General features: G+C 38.0%; 1 protein-coding gene across 1 annotated transcript in view; it reads right to left on the bottom strand.

The window, feature by feature from the left end:
- Positions 1 to 23,219, bottom strand: part of mapkapk2a (MAPK activated protein kinase 2a) — a 28,515-nt gene extending 5,296 nt beyond the window's left edge. The window contains exons 1-2 of the mRNA XM_060858193.1: positions 22,545 to 23,219; positions 3,016 to 3,155 (exon numbers count right to left, since the gene is read on the bottom strand). Coding sequence (XP_060714176.1) covers positions 3,016 to 3,155; positions 22,545 to 22,775 — 371 coding nt within the window. The 5' untranslated portion in view covers positions 22,776 to 23,219. The remainder of the gene's footprint in view (positions 1 to 3,015; positions 3,156 to 22,544) is intronic.
- Positions 23,220 to 27,071: the final 3,852 nt, after the last annotated feature.

Raw genomic sequence — 27,071 nt, 5'->3', positions numbered from 1 at the left:
CATGCCTGTAGGTACGCAGGATGTGAGGGTCATGACAAGAAATACATACTTATTAACCGTGGGTAAACCTTGGGATCTCGTGTGTGTTACTTTGGCTTCCCCTAGAGTTCAGTCCCATAAAGCTTCTGTGGTAAGCGCTGGACCCAAAAAAAAAAAAAAAAGCCTGATTCATGGAGGCCTCACATTGTACCTTACAGGACTTGCTGAAAATGGTGCCAGAAACCTCATGCCTTGATGGATCAGAGCTTTTTGGGGACACAAGTGGAGCACTGTATGAGGCAGATGGTTTTAATGTTATGCTCAATCGGTTTCTGTATATGTAAAACAAATTCCTTGCACCCGGGTCAGCATGGATTTATTTCACAAACATTACCTATAATTTTCAAATATCATTTTTGGAGTCAAAAAGCTATCGAACACAGTCGGTCTAAGCATAGTTTAGTATTTGGGCCTAAATATAATAACAATGGCTACTGTGGAGCATGATAGAATAATAGATATAGACTAGAAGTGGATCCACCAAAAAGCATCTTATTTACCAGGAAAGCCAGCATTCATCTGTGGAGCTCTTCATTAGGACACGTCAGGAAATAGGGTCCCAATACATGATTAGATTCTAATTTAATGAGATTAAAATCATATGGGGGAGAAAAAAATTTATTAACTTTATTTTGTAAATATTGAAACATCTAAATTAGTCATAATGTATATGAGCTGTTGCTTGGTGATCATCAGGGGTGATAAACCACAGTATATTTTCAACATCTCCTTGCTTGGTCACCTTTTAAAAATCGTTAGGTCTGAGGCTGGGCACCTACATACTACACTACAGTCTCGTGGGCATGTGCCAATATTTGCAACATCAAAGAAAGGAAAAAATCTGAAATGGCATGCAAATATATTTTAACCCCACTTTTAAAGCAATTTTCCACATCAAAGGTGTTATGATGATATTATAGCAAGTTCTCAGAGGAAATCCGAGTGTAAGCAGTAAAAAGAGAATGTTTGCAGTTTCCATTTCTACCTGTGCTGTGCATGGTTCTTTTGACCTGAACATTCTGTTCCTGTCATACATCATGAGTTTGATTTCTTGTAATCTTTTTGAAGCCGTAATAGATGGCCTCATGGAAGCCTATGAAATACTGACTGTTAACCACTGAGGTGTAATCGCTTTTCTTTTCTTTTTTAACTTTTTGCCATGACAGAGTCACACAAACATTAAATGCACTGCATGTCTTAACCACACGTGCCACATCCGTCAATTTCACATAAAAAAAAAATCTCAGGGTACTTCAGAAGCAATTTTATCACACTCTCCACAGAGATATTAATAGAGAAACCAACAGCCTACTCCAAACATATGAAAAATAAGAATAAATCCTGAAAAGGAAGCTAAAGATTCATGCAAGCAACATGTGTACTGGGGTTTCCAGTTCTGCTTGTTCCCTTTCAGCTGGGTCTGCATTTATCAGTAAATTTATTATGACTCAGACAAATTGTGAGACATGCTGTGGTAGAGTTTACCACAGAACTCCTGCATGGTGAGGAACTGTCAAACTCAATGGTCAGTGAAAATAATAAATAAAGAAGACTTGGATCACCTCAGTACTAAAACTAATAAAGTATAGTGATCTTCAGACACAAAGCTACTAAGAAAATTAAGGAAGTTGGGAACAACTAAAAGCTCAGCTGGAAGCATTTTTCTTCTCCAAATGAAACACTAAAAGGTATGGCACGGCATTGCCACAAATGCTTATTCTGTGTTGACTATGTGTCCAAAAATGGTCAGATTATTAGCTAACATCAAGCGAACAAAAAGCACATAATGCCAGCTTTATTTTGTTCCACTAAATGCAGACTAATCACATTTAAGAAAACTAAGGAGATGCTGGCTCTCACTCTCAACCCCTAAGATTTCCAGACTCATGTTTTGACATGATAGTCCTTTTAAACCATGTGTACAATGACTACCCAAGTGCAGACTTGAGAGAAAATACCATTCATAACTAAAGATATATTAAAGGGTAATGCTTGTTTTTCACTTCTCTACTCTGGTGCGAAAAGAAACAAGAAGTGTTAAAACAATTGCAAGGCAATACTGAAAGAACCTACAATATGCCACAGTGTACCAAAGTGAAACACTTATAACCAACTGTAGCGCTGACTAGCGGCACCATATTTAACAGAATATAATGTGAGACAGGTATGGCTCGTGAAGATTTTAATGTTTAAAGCTCACTGTATGAGCATAAGATGAAGTCTGAACTTAAAGGATGAAGGAAAAGATCAGTAATATCAGTCACTATGACTGTTTTCTTTTCCCGTACCTGCTTTAGCTGTATTTACTGCAATGTGAATGAAGGCTAACCCCCTCTTTAGATTAAATAAGAAATCGCATATTCTGTGTCATAACATGTTGGAATGTAAATCTATGCAGTTTAAAGAAAATACTGTTTCCCATCTTGCGTTCTGCACCACAGAACTTCAGATTTGACAACCAATCTAGTTTATTCTCTTTACTATATGGAGAACAGGTCACAGTCTCAGGAAGGATGTGTTTCTATACGCCAAAATTGAAGGGCCCCGTTTTTCCCCTAGCGCATTTATGCTAACAGCCGTGTCAGATGTTGCGTTTACTATAAACTGGTGTTTGGGACACCTGCTAGTACTCGTTTTACACAGATAACACAGTGAAACCTTCTGACAAGATGGCACCAGAGATGAGTTAGTTCAGGACTGTTAATCAGTTACACAAATGATTCAATAATAGAAAGAAATACTTCACAGCTTGGTATATGAGAAGGAAGTAGCTTGTAAACTTTAGGCATTGTATGACGCAAATATAGAACACTGAGCGGAAAGACCATGCTGAATCAATATCGGTATTGGGCTAGTCAGGAATGAATACTAATATCAAATGTCATTATTGCAAAATCTCACAATGGCACGCTTTGGGCTGGGGGGGATGCACGCCTGAAGCACATTCACTCATTGCGATAGAGACATAAGACTCACCACTCCATGACGATGAGTAAGCACTTGCGGCCCTGGTACAGGTTCTCGTATACATCGATGATACGCACGATGTGAGCACAGGGCGAGGCTCGGAAGTGCAACTCCACCTCACGCCTGGCTTTGGGGCAGTCCTGCAGCATCTACAGATGAGAGGGAACAATCATTTATCAAGTGTGCTTACACTAACCGCAAAAAAAACATAGGCAAAAAACAAAGAAAGACATTTTACTGAGGTGAAGTGTTCTTGCATTATGAATGTGTGCATTCAGATCAAAGATGGTGTGAGGCCATGTGTCAGTTAAAAAAAAAAAGAGCATGAAACCTTTTTTTTAAGAGACGGGTAAGACTAGTGAATATGCAAAAGGCTTTGTGAAATGTGCAGCTCCTGGGGAACAAATCCAAGACATAACTGTCACAAAGCATCAAAATAAATAAAACTAAAATAGTCCTCACTCTAGTGAGTCATGCATCAGTGTAGAATTGTTTTGGAGCAGTTAAAGCCAGTAAAACGTTCTATAAATTAGAAGGTGCTGTGAAGCTAGTTTCGGTTATAGTGTTGACTAATATGAAAAACTTTACTCTCGAACATCAACATCTGGCATATATGTAGTTTTGGCTCCCCCTTTTGGACAGTTATCTTCATTACATCATACACTTCCACAGAAGACGTTTAAGAATTAAAACATTTCCTTAATTAGTGCCCTTTGGTAATTAAATCAGGATAGGTGGGTGGACCACACGGAAAATCAAAACTGTGTGCAAGACTGAACTAACAAGCACATCAAAAGGTTTCCATGGCAAACTACAATTATTGAATTTACTTTATTCCCCCACACCCAAGTCTGTTTTCACTTAAGGACTGGTTATGTCTGGTCATGTTTTTTTGAGTCTGTGTGCACTTCAAGGAACTGATTTCTTGTTTGGTCGGCTTTCGAGTGTTTTTACGTCTTGATAATCATGATAGTGATAATCAACCAACCAACATTTGCTTTTTTCATTTTTCAAGAGGACTGATACTGTATACGGGGGTATGCAGTAAATGCCAAGCATTTAGTCAGAGCCGCTGAGGACAAGTGGCTGTCTTTCAACACATTGGCCTAATTAGGAAGCCACTGTTTTCAAGGAGAGCATCTTGAACACACAACAAAAAATCTTCCAAAACGATTAGACACATTTCTCACATGTGGTCTATGAAGAAGATAAGACAACTAATTTAAATCATTTGAGCTTTTGAAAAGTGAAACTTAGGTGGCAATGCTGCAGTAAAGAGGTATTCAGTATTTAAAAAAGAACCCTGAACTGATCACTGAGCCCTGTACTCACCACTGAGCCCTGTACTGATCACTGAACCTTGTTATTTTCACTAAAGCGTGTACTGATCACCGAACCCTGTTCTCACCACCGAACCCTGTTCTCACCACCGAACCCTGTTCTCATCACTACTCGTTTCTTTCTGCAACACTGCACTACTACACTGTTAAAAGTGTAGATATGAAGATGCAGCTACAAGCTAAAGTAATGAACAACCACAAGTAACTCTTGCCAACTTCATGTTCAACTTCAGACATTTACATTTACATTTATGGCATTTAGCAGACACCCTTATCCAGAGTGACTTACAACTGAGCAACTGAGGGTTAAGGGCCTTGCGCAGGGGCCCAGCAGTGGCAGCTTGGTGGACCTGGGGTTTAAATGCTGACAACCAGTGATGCATGTTCAACACATTGTTCTCATTAAGATCAATCCTAACAAAGCTTGTATTTGTAAAAATCATTGTAAACATCACCTCGGATGTATCGGATGCACAAATAAAAATGGCACACAGACATGGTTGCTAATCAGGAAGGGAAGATTAAGCTAACAATAATTTCCACACATGAATTTCTAGGTTTCCAGATTAAATGCAACCTGAGTTTACTGTGAACAACTACTATTGTAATGTCAAATTACAAATACTTTACCCCGAGCATTTTATCAATCTGAATGCAGTTATAATTGCTTCATTGCTTCACTATATCTACTTCCCATTGCTTTTGATGTGATGAGTAAATAGTGTTTAATTAAGCTGTTAGGGAAACAAAGTTTTTGGCATGTCATCTTTGATAGATTGAAGTCATTTTTGGAAATAAAAACATAGATAAAGAGTATGTTGTTTCATAATAAATTAATTTTGAACATGATTGTCAATGCAATTTTAACCAGAACCAGCAGGTGTCAACTATGTATTAATATTGAATATCAGCCATGTCCATGAAATAATACTGGGAAATATTCTTCATCTCACAGACAGTCAATAAGTTAGTCCTATGCATGTCATGGCAGGACCTGTCGGTTATCTTTGTTTGGGTGAATCTGAAGTGGAACACACATACACACACAGAGACACGCCGCACACAGAGACACGCCGCACACAGAGACACGCCGCACACAGACACGCCGCACACAGACACGCCGCACACAGACACGCCGCACACAGACACGCCGCACACAGACACGCCGCACACAGACACGCCGCACACAGACACGCCGCACACAGACACGCCGCACACAGACACGCCGCGATAATTTTGAGATAATTTATAATGCACTTTTGTGATTTAATTTGTAGAATCTGTGAATACTGAATATTCATGTTGCAGGGTATCTATAAAGGTAGTTAGTAACAAGACTAAAACAACATAGTTAATTTAATATTAATTATTTACAATACATATTCCTAATGGTCCCTTACTTTTCAGCCCTGTAGGCTGCATTATTTTTTACTTTAAATCCATCGTAACATTACATTACCTGCTTCATCAGCATTTACGTTTGTACAGTCAGCACTGTTGGAAGTACATTTAAGCAAGATGCAAAATAACAACGTTTAACAAAATAAGAACGTTTGTTGCGGGCACAATGGCTTAGTATACTATACCACGCAGCTATGCATGACGGGCAGTGGAAAGAATCTTGTAGCACTTGGCCTTCACAGGGAATCTCTCTCGGATTTGCAAACATGGTGGACTCAGGATTCCTCTTCATGCCCACCACTAGGGAAGGCCTGCCATTACGTCCACCCTGCACAGTAGGGTGTGCTAATCTAAACTGTATTAAACTAAGCAGCCACTTAATGCTAACAAAATCTTTATGTCACTCAACTCATTCATTTGATTAAAAGATAGCTTCCTTATGTACTTTTCAAACCTTTCTCTCTCATTGTTATACACTGAAAGTCATTTTTCACAAGGTATCAGTTCACTAGCACTAATGTTTTACATGAGCTGCATTAAATAGCAGAGTATTGCTATTAACAGTGAAATCCTGTATTACATACTACTCCATATCTAACAGGTCATGACATGCTTCTTCCTTAAGCAAGGAGGAACTTGCACAAGAAAGCAACCACCAGTTGGAAAATTGAAGAAAAAAAAAAAATCACCATTTGTGTGGTTGGGTAAGGTGATCTACCGCATACAAGCCTGAAGTGAAACAAGAGTTGCTAAGACACAGGACTGGGTCCAGAATAAATTTATCATGTTTGATAAAATGCTTAAAATTGTTTCAAACCTTAACACCTAACCTGATAATAATAATAATAATAATAATAATAATAATAATAATAATAATAATATGTTATTATGACATGTTGGTTTTACTGGCACAGGAAGAGAAATCTTCTGTTATCTATTGCATGTTTGTTGTTCAGCTGCTTAGGAGTTAAACACTGCAGTGGCTGCGTGTGTGCCTTCCAGACAACTGCGTCATAGGAAGGTCATAGAGTGAGAGTGTGTGCTTGCTCGCATCAGACTAATGCAGCTTTGAAACACAACCACAGATGTCAGGTCTATTGCAGGCAATATGATAATGAAATGGACTGGTAAAACTTGACTTAAGTGTTAAGAAATCAGATATCTAATAAAGCAGTGAAGGCTTTTTAATACGGGGTGGGGGAGGGGGAGAGAGAGAGAGAGAGAGAGAGAGAGAGAGAGGCAGGTGGCATGACTCGAGCTGGAATGTAAAGTGGGTGTCACGTGTGATGTGGTGTGAGGAGGGGTGGATATGGCAAAAAGTCATTACCTTTTTATAGAGTGGCATAGTCCAAGTACCCCCCTTCCCAGAGGAAACGTAAACTAGCAGCCAAATGATGAATAACAAAATAACACACACCCTCCGTGTCACCAAGAGTGAAATTGATACTTTTGGTATTAAATAAACAAACACATTGCCTAATGGGTGTGTAGAATGAAAGCATAGTTATAGAACTACTAATCATTGGTCAGAAATATGCCAACACAAAAACGCAAACAAGCCGCTCTTCAACTTAAACGAGTACGTCTATAATTATCAAGTAAATTTATTACATTTCGTATCAAATCCATTATCTGTTTATTTTTGTATGCTGGGTCAAGGTCAAGGTTTGTTGCAGTACTCAGATTCTGCCTGGGTCAGACTAGCACGTTTATAAAAGTTCATAAAAGACTTTTTTTAAGCATATCCATTTTAACAATTACAGAATGGCTAACATAATACTGTTATACTATTAAATATGCAACACAAAGGACTCACAATCTTGGAAACATGGCCTTATACAACCAATCCTCTTGTCTTTGTCCTCCGAATAAAATGTGGTAGCAGGCTGTGTTTGGCACATGGCCAATTAGGTTCACACATGGTTTACAAGCACACACAAAAAAACAATAACAACCCAGAGGATGAATGGATAAGTGCTGTCCACAACCAAAAATAAAGGTTTGGCTCATTTGCTGCAGTTAGTTACATCAAAGACAGAATTGTTTGCAGTGAAATGGTTCACTTGGAACGAGACCTAGTCCACCATGCTCAGATAGTTTGTATCATAGCATGACTGCCATTTGCTCACCTCCCCAAATAAACCACACCAAGGATTCACTCCAACAGAATCATGTGTCAAATGACCCTTGGTGTAAGGCATATTGCGAGCACTGTGATTAGGTGGTGGTGTGAAGAACGTAACTAAAGTCTGTAGTGAGGCTGACACGGTGTACTACACTGCCGAAAGTATGTGGACCCCTGATCTTTGCACCCATATGTAGCTCTTCCCCAAACTGCTGCCATAAAGGACGCACACAATTGTATGGGATGCTTTCCTATGCTCTAGCATTAGTTTATTTCACTGGAACTAGGGACCAAAACCTTTTCCAGCATGACAATTACCCAGTGCACAAAGCGAGCTCCGTAAAGAAATACTTTGCCAGGTTGGGAGTAAAATAACCCAAGTGCTCTGAACAAAGCCCTAACCGCGATCCCAATGAATACCTTTTGGACAAACTGGCACTTCAAAAGTGCACCAGGACCCCTTAACCTGACATCAGTGTGAGACCTCACAAATGCTCAATGAGCAAACTCCCAAAGGCACATACCAAAATCTGGAAATCTCTCTTTCCCAGTAGAGTTGAAGATCTTATAAAATTAAAGGGGGATGAAAGCTTGACATACGAGTGTGATAGTCAGATGTCCACAATCTATTGGCCAAATAGTGTACAAGATGTTGGCTAGACTCAATTGAGCAATAATAAAATGATTACTAACCAAAATAATAGCATCGATGAGGTTGCTTATTAGTGTCAATTAGATGCCCATCTCACACACGATCATACAGGATACAGTAATGTCCTAACCCCCATAGGTTAATCCAAAAAAAATAAAAAGGAGCTCTTTTGGCCTGAAACACCAGCAGATCTGCAGAAAATCTCAGCCCATCTGCTGCCTGAGCCCTTTCAGGCAGCCCATCATGCACTCAGTGGGAGGATGGCAGATGTGGCCCATTCACCTTCCAGAGGCCTGGCACAAAAGAGCCCTTCGATGGCTTCACAAAAGAAGCAGGGTGAGGGGCTTCAGGAAAACGGAGGAGGGGGAGACGCTGCATATTCCACCTGCTTCTGTTTAGAGAGGTTGGAGACAACAGGGTGCAGTGGGTCTGCCAAACGTCTTGTTCTGTTTTATACCACTTGGTGTTGAAATTCTCCATATAGCTGACCAATTTGTATACAAGTGCGCACTTCACTGATCAAGCTGATTGTCAGAATACTGAGCATGTTAAAGCAAATGTTTAAGAAACTGTCTTGATCTAATTAAAGACATCTGACAGCCCAAACAAAGACTGAAACACTGCTAAAAAGGAGGCCTGTAACCAAGGAAGTATTACAGACTAAAATTAATTTCTTCCTTTTCCTGTTTGCAAATTGATGACCAAGTTTTTAGCCCATTACAAAAACTGTAAAAACCAACCATCAGCAAGACACAAGCAGGAATTCTTTAGCCAAGTAACATATCCAAAGAGACATTATGAGTACATGAATTTCCTAAGATGACACAGCATTTTTCCTCCCACGCAAACACAAGGAACACACTGTAAAACCGTCAGCACAGTGTTGAATTGTGATGTGAGGGCAGTTTATGGTAAAGCATTTTAGCAGGGTTTTAGAATGTCTCATGTTCCAGAAATACAATCTCTCTTCCTCGTGTTTCACTAAGCATGTGTGCAGCACTAAGCCTATGCCCCTCGTTGCCCATAGCTGGTCATCCATCAACTCACTAGACGACGAGAGACACAAATTAAATAATGCCAGTCCAAGGTATTAACTTAACAAGATGACTGTTTAGCTTGCAGTATAATCCAAGTTTCTTTGTCACTCAGCATTTGAATTAAATACATCCTTTGTAGATGCATTAGATTTTTTGCCTTTATATAAAAAATAAAAATACAAAATATCAGCAATAAAGTACTAGAGCAAGAGCAATACAGAAACTTTGGGAGAGATGAAAAATACAAGGACAGAGAGAAAAAAATATTAAAGACAAAAAAACATTAAAGTAAATTCTTAAATCCGACTGGTTAGAAGATGTGGATTAAACAAATGTCAGATTGATATTTATTTGTTTCTTCTATCGTAACAATTAATATTTTAGGGCTTGTATGGCAGCAGCTCCACATAAACCAATCAGTAGAAACAACAATACATAAACTTAGTTAACATTTAAAAAAAATTATTTTCCTTAGGAGACATTTGTCTCACATTCATGGAGGGAATCTTGCGTTTCCTTGTAAGAGTCAGTAAATATAGAGGATAGAGTGGTGAGACAACAACCCTTATAAGGTAAACAATAACAGGATCTAACTTGTCTGACAGACGTTCCATAACAGTAAACGTAATTACAAACAGCAAAAAAGTGGTAAAGTGTAACTCATTAATAAATAAAAAATTTTACTCACTGACAAATTCATACCATAAGGTTATTTGAAAATAATCCAAGTGTTTCCAGGAACTCATAGTCTGTGGTCAGGAAGAATCTTTCATCTCCGGATCTCACTGCTAAAAGCACATATGGCATAGCTGATTATATTTCATCCTAACGGCCATGTTGATCCTAATGGTCTGAGCCCAACTTTAAAATTAACTTCAATTATATGCTGAACTTAAACCCTAAACCACTGCCAAGTGACGTTAACAGCACAGATCATCTCTTTGCAATGGCATCTGTCAATATATCACTAAACTAGATTAGAAGTGAACAGTCACTTCTCAATCTTGATTGTTCCAAGTCTTGGAAGCAGGAAAAAGAGCATAAAGAGCTGAGTGACTTTGACATGGGTAGAATCATGACTGCTAGATAACTAGGTCTGTGCATCTCAAAAACAGCAGGTCTTGAACGATGTTAACTCAGTATATAGTGGTTCGTACGTAACAAAAAAAAGGCCAAGGAAATACAACCAGTAAATAGGTGACAGACTTATAGGTGCCCAAGGCTCACCAGTATGCATGGAGAGTCAAGACTATGATGATCGTGGTCTCTGCAACACTGAAAAAGCTTTTCAAAAACGCTTTTCGGAAAATAATAACAGGGATCACTGTGTCGGCTTTGCCTCCAAAATCTTTAAATCTCAATACGTTTGACCTGTAGTTTGTGTTGGACAAACAGGTCTGATTCATGAAGGCCCCACCTCAACTTACAGGACATAAGGAATCTGCTGTGAACACCTTGGTGACAGATACCAGAGCACACCTTCAAAGATCTTGAAGAGTCCATGGCTCAATAAGTCAAAGCTGTTCTGGCAGCAAAAAGGAACCTATACAATATCAGGCAGATGGTTTTAAATGTTACAGCTGACGGTCAGGCAAGAAATACTTGACTTGAGTCTAGAAACTTTAGCATCACTATATAAAAGGCTGAGGTAACTATTATTTATTTATTTTTTGTTCATCAGGCAACAAACAAAGTTAAAAACTTAAACTGACATTTGGTTTACACTTAGTAAAAGCTCTGAAATAGATGTTATTTGAATAAAATAATGACGCTTTGGGAAGCACAATAAATGCAAAATGAAAAAAATATGTATCTACCAGCAGATGTCCTTCGACGCAAAGAGAACACAGGCAGGATGCTGACACACTGTCACTGTGGCTTCAGTTTCACTGTGAATAATCTGTAACATGGCAGTCCACACGGTGTCTATACCGCCCACTCTTATTCAATGTTTTTCCACAACTGACTGGACTTTGCTTTACAAACGCTGAAGCACGACAGGTAGATTTATCCCAGTCACCAGTCATCAGATGACAAAGTGTTGAATGAAGCCAAACCAAAGATAGTGACCATTAATAAAAAAGTTCTTCCCCGTTGCCTGGGTCATCTGATTCCATCTGGGGTTTTTCCACCTGTCATGCTTTCCAAAGATGGGGAAAGTACTCAAAGGATGTGAGCTAATCACATGATCTGAAAAAAGTGGTGCATCTACACTGTGAATAGATTTACAGATCTGCTAACATTTTACCTAGCACAAAAAGTTATAAATTGTATCTGCATGTGTGCTGCCATATTTGCCATGGCAGGTAAAGCTAAACAACTAGAAATCTCAACAGTCGTCAGAACGGACAAGAGAGAACTTAGCAAAGATCACAAATGACAGATGTGTTATTTTGAACATCGTAAAATTAAAATATAGCACTTGCTTCCTCATTGAAACTAGCCTTCTTTAGGGCGGTTCCCTTTTCTAGTCTAGTGTAGATTCATTAAAAAAATGTATATATATACGTATATTATGTGTATGTATGTATATATACATACATATACACACACACACACACACACACACACACACACACGCACTTTGTTCAGTTCCACACTTAGCTGACTATTATAGAATTGTTGACGCTGACTAAAAAACTTAATCACAATCTTTATTTTAATGTATTTAAGCATGTTTTGTTACTCTTGGGAGTTTAACTGCAGCATCACTGAAACATTTATGGGTTAGGCTTATAGGTCTGACCCTTAAGTAAAATGCAAGATGTTTTAGACTTAAAGATTAAGATTAAGATTAACTTAAAGATGTTTTAGAAATGTAAAAAACAACACATATACAAATTCACAGACACACACATGTCTGTTGGGTCACAACATTCAGAGCTTACATAAAATTGATATTTTTCTCAAAGGGACAACTGCCTCCAGTCTCCAAGTGTACAGAACATTCATTACACACAGCTATGTACTGAACTTGACTTAACATAATCATGTTTCCTGTATTGTATTTATTTCAAGCGAAACAGGTGGTTGAACTCCCTTAAACTAGCCATGAATAGAAAACCTACTGTACAAGACTGGTTCTATCATGTGAAGATACTTCTCCGTATTTTCATTCAGTTTCTGCAAATTGTGAAGTTTCTGGTATTTCCTGGTGTATTCTTAAACTTGCTGCCACTGATGAGCCAAAAATGACGGGAAGGGAAAAAAAAGCAATTCAATCGGTGTAGCCAAATCCATGTGGATATTACACGTGATCTTAAATGGTACAGAGATTATTCAGACCATTTTGCTATAAATAGTTCTGCAATAGCACAGGTTTGTTTTCTAATCTTCACCCACGGCATCCTCTGACCAAAATGGGAACCTTATTTTTCCCTCAAGGAAATATATTCATGCTGAACAGTCCAACCACATTCCTGCATTTATTGCGTTTATAAACAGCAGGTAGAGGGGAAAAAAGGAGTAAATACCTTTAGTTTCAGTTTGAACGTGGGTTTCAAGGCCCCGAGATACATTTGCCTCTTTAGATTAAATTTTGTTCACATCATGAAAATCTCTTACACCTTTAGTATAACCTTACACTATACCCACTGTTCAGCCCCAACCTTTTGGAGGTTTTTGAAGGTTGCAATCTAGCTGGTGAAATGCAATTCTGTGCACAAGTTTCCAGCAAACAAAAACTTTTAAAATGCTACAAAACAATGTGCTTTTCAAAAGAAAGCTATAATCACTGGACTGAAAAAATGTTCTCAAAATACTTTTAAATTATTAAAGTGTTTTGTTAGAAGCAGACAGCAGTGTGTAAATATGATAGGGGCAGTATATCATAATCTTTCTGTGAAAGATGGCCACACTCATTGACCGAGCCCATCAGAATCTCTAGCTAATGTACAGGTCTGAAACACGAGCCTACACGTACTTCACATTCCATGATAATGTGGTATATTGAGCCTTTATTGGCAAATAAGTTTTGTTGACTGTGTCTCATTAGTCACATACCTTAGGGAAAAACATTGAGATACTGAACACTGTTATAGCCATAATAAACTAATATCAATTAGAGATCTATAATACACACAGACAGCAGACACACACACAGACAGCAGACACACACACAGACAGCAGACACACACACAGACAGCAGACACACACACAGACAGCAGACACACACACAGACACACACACAGACACACACACAGACAGCAGACACAGACAGCAGACACAGACAGCAGACACACACACAGACAACACACACAGACAACAGACACACACACAGACAACAGACACACACACAGACAACAGACACACACACAGACAACAGACACACACACAGACAACAGACACACACACAGACAACAGACACACACACAGACAACAGACACACACACAGACAACAGACACACACACAGACAACAGACACACACACAGACAGCAGACACACACACAGACAGCAGACACACACACAGACAGCAGACACACACACAGACAGCAGACACACACACAGACAGCAGACACACACACAGACAACAGACACACACACAGACAACAGACACACACACAGACAACAGACACACACACAGACAACAGACACGTAAACTAAAAGGCTTAAGGTTTGTGGAAAGCTGACCATCACAACCACCAGTGGATCTGGTTATGTGAGACAAATGTTAATGTTAAACAGTATCAGGACTTCTGCATAATTATTAGTTTGGGCTTTGGTAAAATTACTAACAGCTGTTCTACTCCAGGATAAGCAATACAGCTGGGATTAGAAATCTAAATTACAGATCCATTATGAAGAACCGTTTTAATTATTTTGTGTTGCAAGACCTATTAGCCGAACATATTAGTCACAAATACATTATACACAGAGTATGTCAGCACCTGACCAGTCACAGCCATTTTCCATGTTTAATATCCCATTCCAGATTTAGTCCCTCTATGCTGTACACTGACTGCTTGCCAATGTTTCTTTCACTTCTCTAAATTCACTTGCATAGAACCACATCACTGTTAAACTGAAACTTAATGTTTCAATGTATTTTTCCATTACCGAAAATCTAAATAACATCCCTGATCATCTCGTTCCAGCAGAACTCAAATGGCTTTCTATTCATTTTGTTTGCACCCTCCACAGGGTAGAAAATAACGGAGCTCAAAGTCCTAACTAGTAGCATCATGAACTCTTGAGAAGGACTTTTTGAGATTAAATCACAAAAATAAACAAATAAATAGATTAAATAGAAAGCTTTATCACACTTGACTGTTTGTGTAGTGGCAGACATTAAGTGAAAGTGATCTCTTTTAATTAATGGTTGTGTTTCCTTGTCCACAACCACCATTGAAGCAAACTTGCTCAATCTTACAAGTTTCCTCTTATTGAATCGTTTGCTAGTCATGTGCATTTTAATGTCAAATGAGAAAATACGTCTGGTTCATTGGACTATTGGTAAAAGGTTGGTGCAAATCCTTCCAGATTGACATCAATTAGCTCATCAGGAAATTTTGTATTTAAATTATTAATATTTTGCAGCATAATGAAAGTTACATCAAACCAACACAGTCTTGAATCGAAATACTATAGCGTACCTATGATATAAACCATTGGAGAAAGCACAACTACATTATCAGTATGACCAAATTATGCTGAATGTGAAGTATCAGAATAAATCTTAATTATGTGAACAGCCCTTTTGTCAGAGAATAGTTTTGTATTTTAACAAGATAAAGTCAAACAGACCAAAATTTGTGAGAAACATTTAAATCAGGTGAAGAGAGTCATTAATTCTTTAAATGAGGAAATGATAGGCCTGTAGATAGTAAGCTTCTCCAAACAAGAATGCTTACTGATTCAGAGTTTTGAATGTCCTCATTCTGAAAAGTTTGTGGTTGAACAGGAAATATCAACATGCTAAGAGGGTAGAGGGTGGTGGCAGGCAACAACTGTTACACCATGTTAAAAGTCTGTCTGTCTGTGTGTGTGTGTGTGTGTGTGTGTGTATAAATGTACAAAGGGATTGGGTCACAAGAAGTTCGGCTATAGTTTAAAAAAACAAGAACCTAATCCACGCATATACAAAACAAAGACAAGACAGATCATTCTTTCAGACACATGCTTTAGGGTGGCTGTATTCCGATTGGCTTACTGCAATTTCAGCGTCAGTCTCAAATGGGAAAAACAAACTTTAATTGATGTGATAAAATTTGATCAAAACAACAGACACATTCTCAAGATTAAAAAAAAAAGTTATTAGAAAGGTTTGTTAGAAACGATGAGTGTTGAGCACACTGGTTATTGGATGGGCTCCAGGAAATTGTCTGGGGTTGGTTGACTGTAAAGTCAGTGAGAAAGCTTCTTCTGTGACAGCAGGAAGTTCTTTGCATGCTATATAAAAACTTACACTTGCTGCTGTTTATTCAGGTTTATGCAATCAAAGATAATGAGAAAAATAGGTACATTAGATTACAACACAAACATATTAAGGTTTGTGAGATTGGTTGCCATAACCCATCATTTTATTACCCTCTAATTATGACACTGTCCAGTCCTAAAATCCTCAGAATTAGCAGTTACTCTGTCTTTATATTATTGATTATATTTCATGTGATACATTCTAACTGCCAAAGACTGTGCCATTCCAAAACCTTCATATAGTTGGTATGGTAAAGCCATTCTTTTGTTAATTTGGCGGTTTGCTTCAGGTCGCTACCATACATGAAAGCCCTCCTCGTCTTAAAAGTGTTTTAGCAGGACCCTTTGGGTTTTGTGCTAAAATTCTTAAGATTGCTGTCAGATGTAGGGAGCAACCAGTGTTCCCAGAAATTGTTAGAATTCTTTTAATGTTGCTTGCTTGTCCTGTCCAGCTTTCTTCTGGTCTTCTCATCAATTTAAAGAGGATGTGCTATTCTTGGTCAGGTCACTAAAGTACAGTGATCCCTCGAGATACGAGTGCTTTGACATAAGATTTTTTGAGATACGAGCTGTGATTTGAACAAATTTTTGTCTTGAGATACGAGCAAATTTTTGAGATACGAGCATCCGAGCCGCCGCTGAAACAAAGATCCCCAACAACCACGTGTGCTCTGTTTCCCCCTCCTCAGCTTCAAGTGTCTCACTCAGTTAAAGCCGCCTTTCCACTGCACACGACAAATGATGGCCGATAAACAGGAAGTCATTCATTTCCATTAAAAAAAATGTAACTTGTGCGACTACACCACATCCGATATGCTGACCGGACAGGTTTTTATTAAAACGACCAGCAAATGTTAGTGAGGAAAGAGTGACAAAAAAGGCAAAAACAAGTGAAGAGAAAAGCGATGAAGAAAATTAAGCAAAATTAATGTAAAGAAAACAGAAATTGTAGCAATTAAGTTCAGTTAAGAGAATTTGAGTTCTGTCAGGACCACTTTGTCAAATGAAAATTTAACAGAACAACTAATCATGGATAGTATTAGATATGCTCGCTTACGCGTTTTTGGAAAGTAATAAATGAATGAATGGATAAATAAATAATTAAATAATTAGAGAGAGAGAGGGAGAGAGAGAGAAAAATGTGTGGAGATCTATGACGTAAACTGGTATAAGGAACACAGATTCCGGCTCGGTGGAGTCAGGGTTGGAGGAGGGAGTTTAGATCGCAGCATCAGCGAAGCACTAGAGCGGCTCTATGAATGGGAATTTAAATGTCCGGGTAATATGGATGTTGTAACCGGATTGGTGCGCGCCGTGAACAGCTGATGCACGCTTGACGACGTGGCCTGCCAGAACTAACGCGATGCTTATTTTAAGTTCGTTAATTTTAGTGGTTTAGTTAAGTTCCATTTAAGTGTAAAGTAGCATTAAGAGTGTACAGTAGCGAGTAAGTGAACGAAAGCAAAAGTGTACGTGCGAGACAAAATTCCTCCTGTTTACTCCTCCCTCAACCTCTGTGCGCATCTTCCGTATAGTAAAACCAGTTTATTTTTTTAACACTCTCTTATTACTGTATGTTTTTATACAATATTTGTCATTTATAAATACAGGTACTGTACATTTTTCATATTCAAAACACGAACAAAACAACTGGAGTGGAATTTTGCGAGCTGGAACGGATTAATGGGATTTCAAATCATTTAAACGGGGAAAATTGTTTTGAAATACGAGCAATTTGAGATACGAGCATTTTCGAGGCAGATTCGAGGCATCACTGTATCATATTTTCTCCACTTCTTTATTGTTGTTTTTAGATTCCCAAGGTTTTTTGTTTGTTGTTTTTTTTTTTTATATCATGGGAGAGATAGTTGTCTGAAAACTGATTCAATTAAATAAAGAGTTATTTTCAAATGCTGTGTGTGACTTGCCATGCAGGGGGTCATTTGTAAGCTGTAATGTTGCCATTTTTAGCTTGTACATTCTACTTGCAAATGAAAACATAAAATACCACCAAAAAATATCACAAGATCCCAGTAGAAATAACCTCATCTCAATGCAGAAGCACCGCTTAAGAGCAGTAATAGATATACAACCAGCATTTTCAGAGGTCACATTAATTTATTATTTGTGTAGCATTAATTACGCCGTCTTCAAGACCAAAATACTGGGGTACTGACGACTGAATTTGTGGAACTGCATAATTAATCTACAGATCAAAAGAATCATGATAATCTATCCTTATCTTCATCTACCTGCTCATATAAACTGCTTGGGTGTGTATAGATAAGTTATTCTGTAAAAGTATGTGTAACCTGAGGTGACCTGACGTTGCAGCAATGAATGTGAACCATGTTTGTTATTTTTTCACTTACTTCCTTCATTATTAAAATGACTGTTAAGCAAATGTGAAAAGAGCAGATTACTAGCTGTGTAATGCTGCAGGGATTCACTGTGAGGCAATTAAATTATTACGGATGTACCAATTAAATGCATTATGACTTGCAAAGCATCTCTTTGCCTGTAGAATCAAATATATTTTATTGTCTGAATTGTCTGTGAAGGATGACATTACATGATTTGCAAACTCTACCAATTACCCAGCTAATCATTTCCAACTATGCAAATAAATATCAATCAAGTAATTTGTCTATATTTGCATGCTGTGGTGCTTTTTCAGCAGACAATAACACGCCTGAAAACCTGACTGCAAAATTGTGCCAAAAAATAATCAATATTTATCCATAAAGGAGCCAAGAAGCATAAACTATTACAACCTTTTACCTGTCAATCAGGTTATTTATCCCACATTTCCATCACTATAAAATGAACCAATTAACCCATATATCATCAAAACTGAGACACAGTGAGACAGCTGAAGATGGAACAGTGTCTGCCGCAGCACCGCACTTTTATATAAATAACACACACACACGGCAGCTTAATCCCATGCCTAATCAGATAAACAAATCAGATGATGTACACAGGATGAACTGATGCCAACCTTAGACACTATCAGAGAAAATGGTATTTAAGTTCTGTTACTAATTCTTTAGTATACACTCAAGAGTTAAAATCTAAATTCTCTAGAAAAACAGGAGAAAATGCATTTGTTTGAAGAAAGTACAGCACTGAACATACCAACTGTAGTAAGTAATCAATAAAAAAATGGACAGGCATTCACAAAACCTGCCACTCGGACACTTCACGCCTGTACCAATGATGCCCAAATTCAGCATATGAACGTACTTCTGTTTTTACCGATGGCTTCGGTGCACACAAGAGCTTTGTTTTCAACCAAAGGGTTTCGGAGACTTTAAAAATGCTTTTGCAAGTATAAACAAAGTGCCACATGCACGAACACGATTAGTCACTTCGACAATGAACATTAACTGGAAAGAGCAAAAATGGTCTATAAATGTGTAATCTGCCCTGACTGAAAACATGTTCAGCAACTACAACTAAAAACCTTGATTGTGAAAGTAGACGGCTTTATTTAAAGCATTTACCAATACCAATACCTCTGGCCTTTGGTCCTAATAAAAGCAGGGCAGAAAGTGGGGGGAAAACACCAAGTTAAGTAGGACAACCCTTGAAAGCCTGTGTTTTTTTAAGTAATTAAAAAATACGGGCATTTGATATTCATTTTTTAAATTATTGGAAGATTCAAGTAATATAACTAAACAAATAAAACCAAAGAATGTTTTTTTTAAATGATTTATTGAAATTAAAATGTAATTTAAAAAAAAAAAAAAAAAAAAAATGAATTTCTTGTGGGGGGGGGGGGAAAGTAACGACCCCCCACTTATTTGTACGTAAAATCTATAAAATTTACCTACTGGTGTATTACATCAGGTGCAAATTAGAACATTGTTACAGGGCATTTTGAAGAAGGCTTGTCTTATTTAAACCTCAGATATTTAGTTTGGCTTGCTCTTAATTGTTGAAGTAAGTGGTATGGTCATGGTGAGATCCAAAGAGCCCTCTGAGACCTTCAGAAAGAAGATTGTTGATGCTTATGAGTTGGTAAGGGATATAAAAACATCTCAAAAGAATTTGTAATCCGCCATTCCACTGTCCAGAAAATCATTTACAAGAGGAGAACATTTAAAACAACTGGCAACAAGGCCAGGACAGGACATGCAAGTAAATTCACCCGAAGAACAGACTGCAAGATGCTTAAAGAAGTCTCTAAAATATCATCACAGGACCTACAGCATTGCATTGAAACAGTTGATGTCAAAGATTCAAAGATCTACTATCAGAAAGAGACCGCACAACTTTAATTACCATGAAAAGTGTGCAAGCAGGAAACTTGAGGGCAAGACTATGAATTCTGCATTGTATCAGAAGGTGCCTGTGGAACATCTGTCAAAAAAATTAAGCTGAAGTGGAACTAGACCATGCAACATGACAAAAACACACCAGTAAAGCCACCAAGGACTGGATGAAAAGAAGAAAAAAGGGATTTAAATCCTAAAAACATCACACAGCTGAAAGACTTCTGCATTGTGGCGGAATCTTTCTTCCAGTTGATGTCTCATTGAGGTTATTTCAGCCAAAGGGGGGAAATACTAGGCACAGGGTGTCCTACCTCTGCTGAAATACTTATTTTGTTGATTTCTTTAGTTTAATAAGTGAAAAGTGATTATTTTGTTGTTGTTTTCAAGCAATTACATCACTTTCATCTATAGGTACAAATTAAACAAGATCAGAACTTGACATGTTGACAAATTACTTAATATTTAATGGGGGTGCCCGTTTTTTTCACATAACTGTATGTAGCTGAGCATCACAGATATATATGGTTCTTCTCTAAACCATTGACACACAGTTTATTATAGTAGACTGAAGTATTACAATTTCCTGTCAATGAAAGTAAGTGGTTTAGACCTGGCATATGCATGGCAACATCCACATGCAAGTCCATAAAATGTTGCCATGTTTTTCCAAGGTTGCAGTTGCAGATGATGTGTGGCCAACTCCGCATTCTGACGTGCACCCACTGAACACGTTTGAGAGGAACTAGGATGCACCCCTGGCCTCCTCACCCAACACCTCCTGATCTCACTAATGCCCCTGGCTGCTAAATGAGCCCCACAGCCATGCTCCAAAATGTATTGGAAAGTCTTCTCTGAAAAGTGGAGGTTATTATAACAGCAAAAGGTGGAATTAAATTGGAACGGGATCTAAAATACCACTCTGAATAAACTAAGCTACACTGCAGATGTAACTTTTTTAAACTTAAGTAAGTAGTTTAACTCAAAGAAAAGATCAGAATAGATTTCCTTAACCGTCAATGTAGTTTCAGGTCAGTCATAATTCACTTTTTCCGTCTAATATATTGACTGAAGGTGCACATTAGAATGGACGGAGGAAACCTCCCTTCCTCTGTTCAGTGATCTTTCGTGTTCTCTCCAAGAGGCGCCACTGTCTCCATCTCCCCTTTATCCGTCTAGTCTAATCTCTCTCACTCTCACACTCACACACACGTAAGACATACAGCGTTCTTGTGCAGCTAAAAAGGGCCAGGCCAAAAGATGACGATGAATGCTGTCTGGTGCCAGATCTGACATCGGAGAGGAGAAGCGTCAATACAGCAAAACAATCTCGCACAAGGCAGTGACATCATCAAAGTCCATGTTAACACAATGTTCAAAGGCATCTCTTTCGCACCACCACACAAGCCATTCCAACTGATTTGCTGAATGTTGGCAGTTTGCCTTATTGGCTGACAGAAACTCTGACAAGGAACTCGTGTTTTTTAAGCAATACACCAGAAATCACTTGGCTGGCGACACAACATTTCACTCAGAAGCGAGGGTGTGAATGAACGCCTCTGCTTTTTTCACTCTACTTCTGACGGATAGTGGGAGGAAGCAGGCTGCAGGAGTGTGTGAGTCCTGACCTTTGAGACAAATAAACAACTATTTTGTCCGTCCTATCTCTAACCTTTACTTGTGCCAAAACGCCCACAGCGTTTCATACAGTAAGATGCCATTATTTTATGAGTAAGCCAGAATAAAGTGGTTCTGCTCTGAGACGCTCTCCAAAGACAGAAAAGTTAAATGAACACTAACTTTAGCTCGGATGTAGTGGATTTCTGATGATCATCTTCCTAACTAATGTAAAATAAAAGTGCCCTTAAGACTACACAGTAATTATGTACATGAATATTTACACTCGTTGACTGGTCAAGAGTCAGCATACAGATTTATTTTCCATTTGCAAATCTGCGTGACATTAAAACAAAACGAACGTCTTTCTGGTGGCTCTAAACGATCACAGCTTCTCCTTGTCTACTTCCTTAGACATCATCAAACAACAAATGATCAGCTGAAGACTAAAACGAAACAAGACAATAAAATCTTTTTAAAAGGGATCGCCAAACGTGTCCAAATCGAAGTCGAGTGATAAGCCGAGGTAAAAATAAATAAATAAATAAATAAATAAAAAAAATCAAACACGTTTCTTAAACGAGATTTATTATAATTAGTTTCTCTTCTCGATACCATGTGTACCTAAACCGGTTGAGTGTTTTAGCTGTTTAGCACTTGGCTAATGCCCTCACCTTCAGAGCGTACTTCTCCCCGTTCTTCTTCTGAACGATTTCCAACACCTTCCCATTGATACCCAAGCCCAAGACCTGGTTGGTGACCTTGTAGTCGTCGGTTATAGCGTTTTTCTTTATCTGAAGCGCAGGTTTGGGGTGAAACTGTAGGTGCTGTAAAGCTTGCTGCTGCTGCTGCTGTTGTTGTTGCTGGTTAGGAAACACCAGCTGATTCTGTGAGTTGGACAACATCGTGCCCGGGACCAAGGAGAGGACACCACCGCTCCTTTTACCCTCTTCTTCGCTTTCACAGCACACTTTTCTCTGTTGTGTATTCCTAAACGCAGTGACCTACTTTTACTAAACTTTAAAATAATTTACAGTTTAAAAAAAAAAAAAAAAAAACCTGAGAAACTGCTTCGGCTAGTTTCGGCAACTTTGATGCTAGCTCGAAGGTAGCTTGTCAGCTAGCTGGCCAGCTAATATCCATTCCGCCAATTCTTACCGAGGAAAGCGCTCTGAACGGTGTGTTTTTAACCGATTAATAGTATAACGCTCCGACGAGTCTTAAAAATACTGAGCAAGTACTTTAAAATACTTAAATTGTTTTAAAAAAATGGCGACCACTAGCTAACCGGCTAGCTCTTCAGCTCGCGCTCAGCCCCTCCGTTACTTTGAGCCAGTGTCTCGCGGCTCTCCCTCGACGCTTTTTTTTCGTGACGTCACGTTTCAAGCTGGAACGCTCCGGTTCTTAAAGGAAACGCCATGACATAAAAAATAGTGTGTCTGACTTTCACCAGGTATTACGCAATAGACTAATCCCATTTTGGGAAGAATAAATAACTTATTATAGAGAGCCGGTTAAACAGATTAGAAAGCGGGACGTGATCACACGTCAAGTCTTTTCTCCCATATCACAATAGTGAAATCATACCTCAATACATTCATTTGTTACTCTTCAATAATATTTGTACCAGCTCCCATTGTATTCCGTGCCATGAAGATTTCGGGCCTCCACTAAGATGAGGCAGACACTGTGAGGATCCTGAGGCAGACTCTGTGAGGATCCTGAGGCTGACTCTATGAGGCTCCTAAGGCAGAATCTGTGAGGATCCTGAGGCAGATTATATGAGGATCCTGAGGCAGACGCTATGAGGATCCTGAGGCAGACTCTGTAAGGATCCTGAGGCAGACACTATGAGGATCCTGAGGCAGAGTCTGTGAGGATCCTGAGGCAGACACTATGAGGATCCTGAGGCAGAGTCTGTGAGGATCCTGAGGCAGACTCTGTAAGGATCCTGAGGCAGACTCTGTGAGGGTCCTGAGGCAGAGGATCCTGAGGCAGACTCTGTGAGGATCCTGAGGCAGGATCCTGAGACTGACTCTGTGAGGATCCTGAGGCATGTAGAGATTTACCAGCTCCAGTTGGACTCTGCAATACTAAAGAGGAGATGCCAACTCCATGTGGTCTTTGAGGACAATATCCTCATCAATACAACATTTATCAGACTGTATATTTACAATCACACCCTCCAGAGTCACCCATATGAGGGTGGGTTCCCCTTTGAGTCTGGTTCCTCTAAAGGTTTCTTCCATTCAAGGGAGTTTTTCCTCACCACAGTCACCTGAGTAACCTCAGACTTGCTCATTGGAGATAAAAATACAAACACATTTAAATATAAGTCTAATATTAATTTAGAATTTTTGTATCATATTAATCTTTATATTATTCTTTATATTAACCTTTTGTTTTATGTTTATGTTCTGTAAAGCTGCTCTGAGACAATGTCAATTGTAAAAAGCGCTATACAAATAAATTTGAATTGAATTGAATTAGTTATAGTAGACCTGGAGTCTAGCCTTTAATGGTGAGACACTACTCCTTTGCAATCCACCATGAACAGACACATGAACAAAACAGCATGGGGGAAGAGGCTGCATGGAGTGGCCAGTGCCACAGCAGAGTGAAGCAATAATGAAACTGGAAATGAAATTTGGGCATGTCCTTTATTTGCATATCCCAACTGAGGAGTTTGGGGTCGGAGCCTATACAAAATTATTTTGTTTTTGAAATAAAAATATTATTATTAACCATATTATTATTATTATTATTATTATTATTATTATTATTATTATTATTATTATTATTACATTGCTAGGTTGGTGGTTCTATTCCCTCCTCCACCCTTTGTACGAGTTTTGCAATTATTAAAAACACTTGGTATTAAAATTTTTGTTTTGCAAATGTGCTCATATGCCAAATAATTGACCTATAATAAAATGTGCCAATATACATTTGGCAAAATGTATGTCAACTTTGTATTTTTTGCTTGAATGATGATGGTGATGATGATGAAACAAAAAATATATAATATGCTGATAAACAGCCATGTTTCCAATGTTTTGCATTTTTGTACATATCCAACCATTACAATTATTCTCCACAGTGCCTGGCCTAAAATAATTTTGTCCCGTTAGTGATTATAACAAATCCATGAATCATCCCACAGTGTTTTCCTCCTGGATCAGACAAATGATTGTATTTTTGTTAACTAGTTTTAGCCATTTATAAACACCTCCTCTGCGCCGATAGAGGTCGCTGCAACGAGGACAAGGACTTTTCATGACACTGAATTATTAAACATTTTTCACAGTAAAAATAAAAAAGTAAAACAAAAATAAAAATGTAAAACATAAAATTAAAAAAAAAAAATGCAACAAATAATAGCAGTGTCACAAAGAGGAAAATAATACCAAGAGTAACAATATAAAATGTGAAAATATACAGTAAAAAGTGTATAAAAATTAGAATCAATTTACATAGTGCAATGTGAAATAAAGTATTGTGTCAGTGAAGTTAAGAGAAGCAATTTTTTTTAATCAGTGAAAGTTGTATGAAGCCAGAGAAAGGAAAGCTGTCTAATTTTCTGCTTCATTTTTTTGTGTAACATCTTAAACTGTACTTAATCGTAAATTATTCGACTTTGTTGAGATTAAAATGACATTAGACAACGTCTTTATCCAGAAAATGTTTCCACTGGAAGATTTTTAGAATTTCTGTCACAGATTAAACTTACTTACTCATTACTGTTGTTACTTTTATATATGTATACTTTTGTAAATGTATTGAAATTATATTATTATTATTATTATTATTATTATTATTATTATTATTATTATTATATAGATTTTATATATATATAATGATGTTGTCATGAATATAGCCATTGCTGCTGATATGGCATTAAACCATACATTTAAAATAAATAAATACATCTATACGTAATAAATACGTCAGCTAATTTTTTAAAGTTTTGTTATGAACGCTTTTTTAAATATACTTTTTATCTCACGATGGCGCCATCTTCAAACATAACAATAAAAAGCCATAGTTTACAATATGCAACGTTACACAAAAGACATATATATGAATGTACAGTATAGACAGGAGAGAGAGAGAGAGAGAGAGAGAGAGAGGGAGAGAGAGAGAGAGAGAGAGAGATGTTCTCTGAATGAAGTATCCTTTACAGCCTCTGAGGCGTACAGCAGTATTAACTTATCTCACCTTTAATGTACTTCAGTAATTTAAGTTCTGATGCATATAGCAAACATAACATGTGCCATGCGCTCAGTTATGATTATCTGCAGACCTCTGAAACACTGATGCTCTTTGTAGACACTACTGTCTTGAATACACTAACAGATCTACCACATACTGTTGATAAACTCTTGATATATCCACATATTGTTAATACTCTCTCTCTCTTTCTAACCATCCCGAGGCATCCAGAAATTGTACCAGCTCAGATCGTCTTCCGTGCTATGAAGATTTTGGACCTCCACTGAGATGAGGCCGACTCTGAGAATCCTGAGGCATCTAGAGATCTAGATCTAGAGATATAATCTTTTGCAACAATACAACATTTGTTAGGCTGTATATTTATAATCACACCCTCCACTGTCACCCATATGAGGATGAGGTTCCCCATTGAGTCTGGTTCCTCTCAAGGTTTCTTCCTTTACCATCTAAGGGAGTTTTTTCTTGCCACTGCTGCCTGAGTTACCTCAGACTTACTCATTGGGGATAAATACATTCACATTGTGAACTAAATATATCTAATATTAATCTTGAATTTTGTATTCTATTAATCTTTATATTATTCTTTATATTAACCTTTTGTTCTATGTTTATGTTCTGTAAAGCTGCTTTGAGACAATGTCAATTGTAAAAAGTGCTATACAAATAAACTTGAATGGAATTGAATTGAATATAGTTTTCTCCAGTTTGTGGTTGCTACAAGCTAACAGCTTCATTTGAGAATGTCCAGTGCTTTTGCAGTTAGGTTAATATAAGAATTAGATTAGGGCTGATGCTAAACCCATGACACATACAGGCAGATGAGAGATGTGGGCTTGTTGCGCCTCACACATGCGTTGCGAGATAATTTCATAAACAGTGGCATGTATTAATTTATTTCTGTATTTATGAATTGATTAAAAGGTTTATCTTGGACAGGTGAACAGTGGATCTTGAGCCTATCACAGCAA

Source organism: Tachysurus vachellii, chromosome 22 (assembly GCF_030014155.1).
Source record: "Tachysurus vachellii isolate PV-2020 chromosome 22, HZAU_Pvac_v1, whole genome shotgun sequence".
In the NCBI taxonomy this organism is placed as follows: Eukaryota; Metazoa; Chordata; class Actinopteri; order Siluriformes; family Bagridae; genus Tachysurus; species Tachysurus vachellii.
The sequence above is the reverse complement of the archived record's forward strand: the minus strand, read 5'-3'. Positions and strand labels throughout refer to the sequence as shown.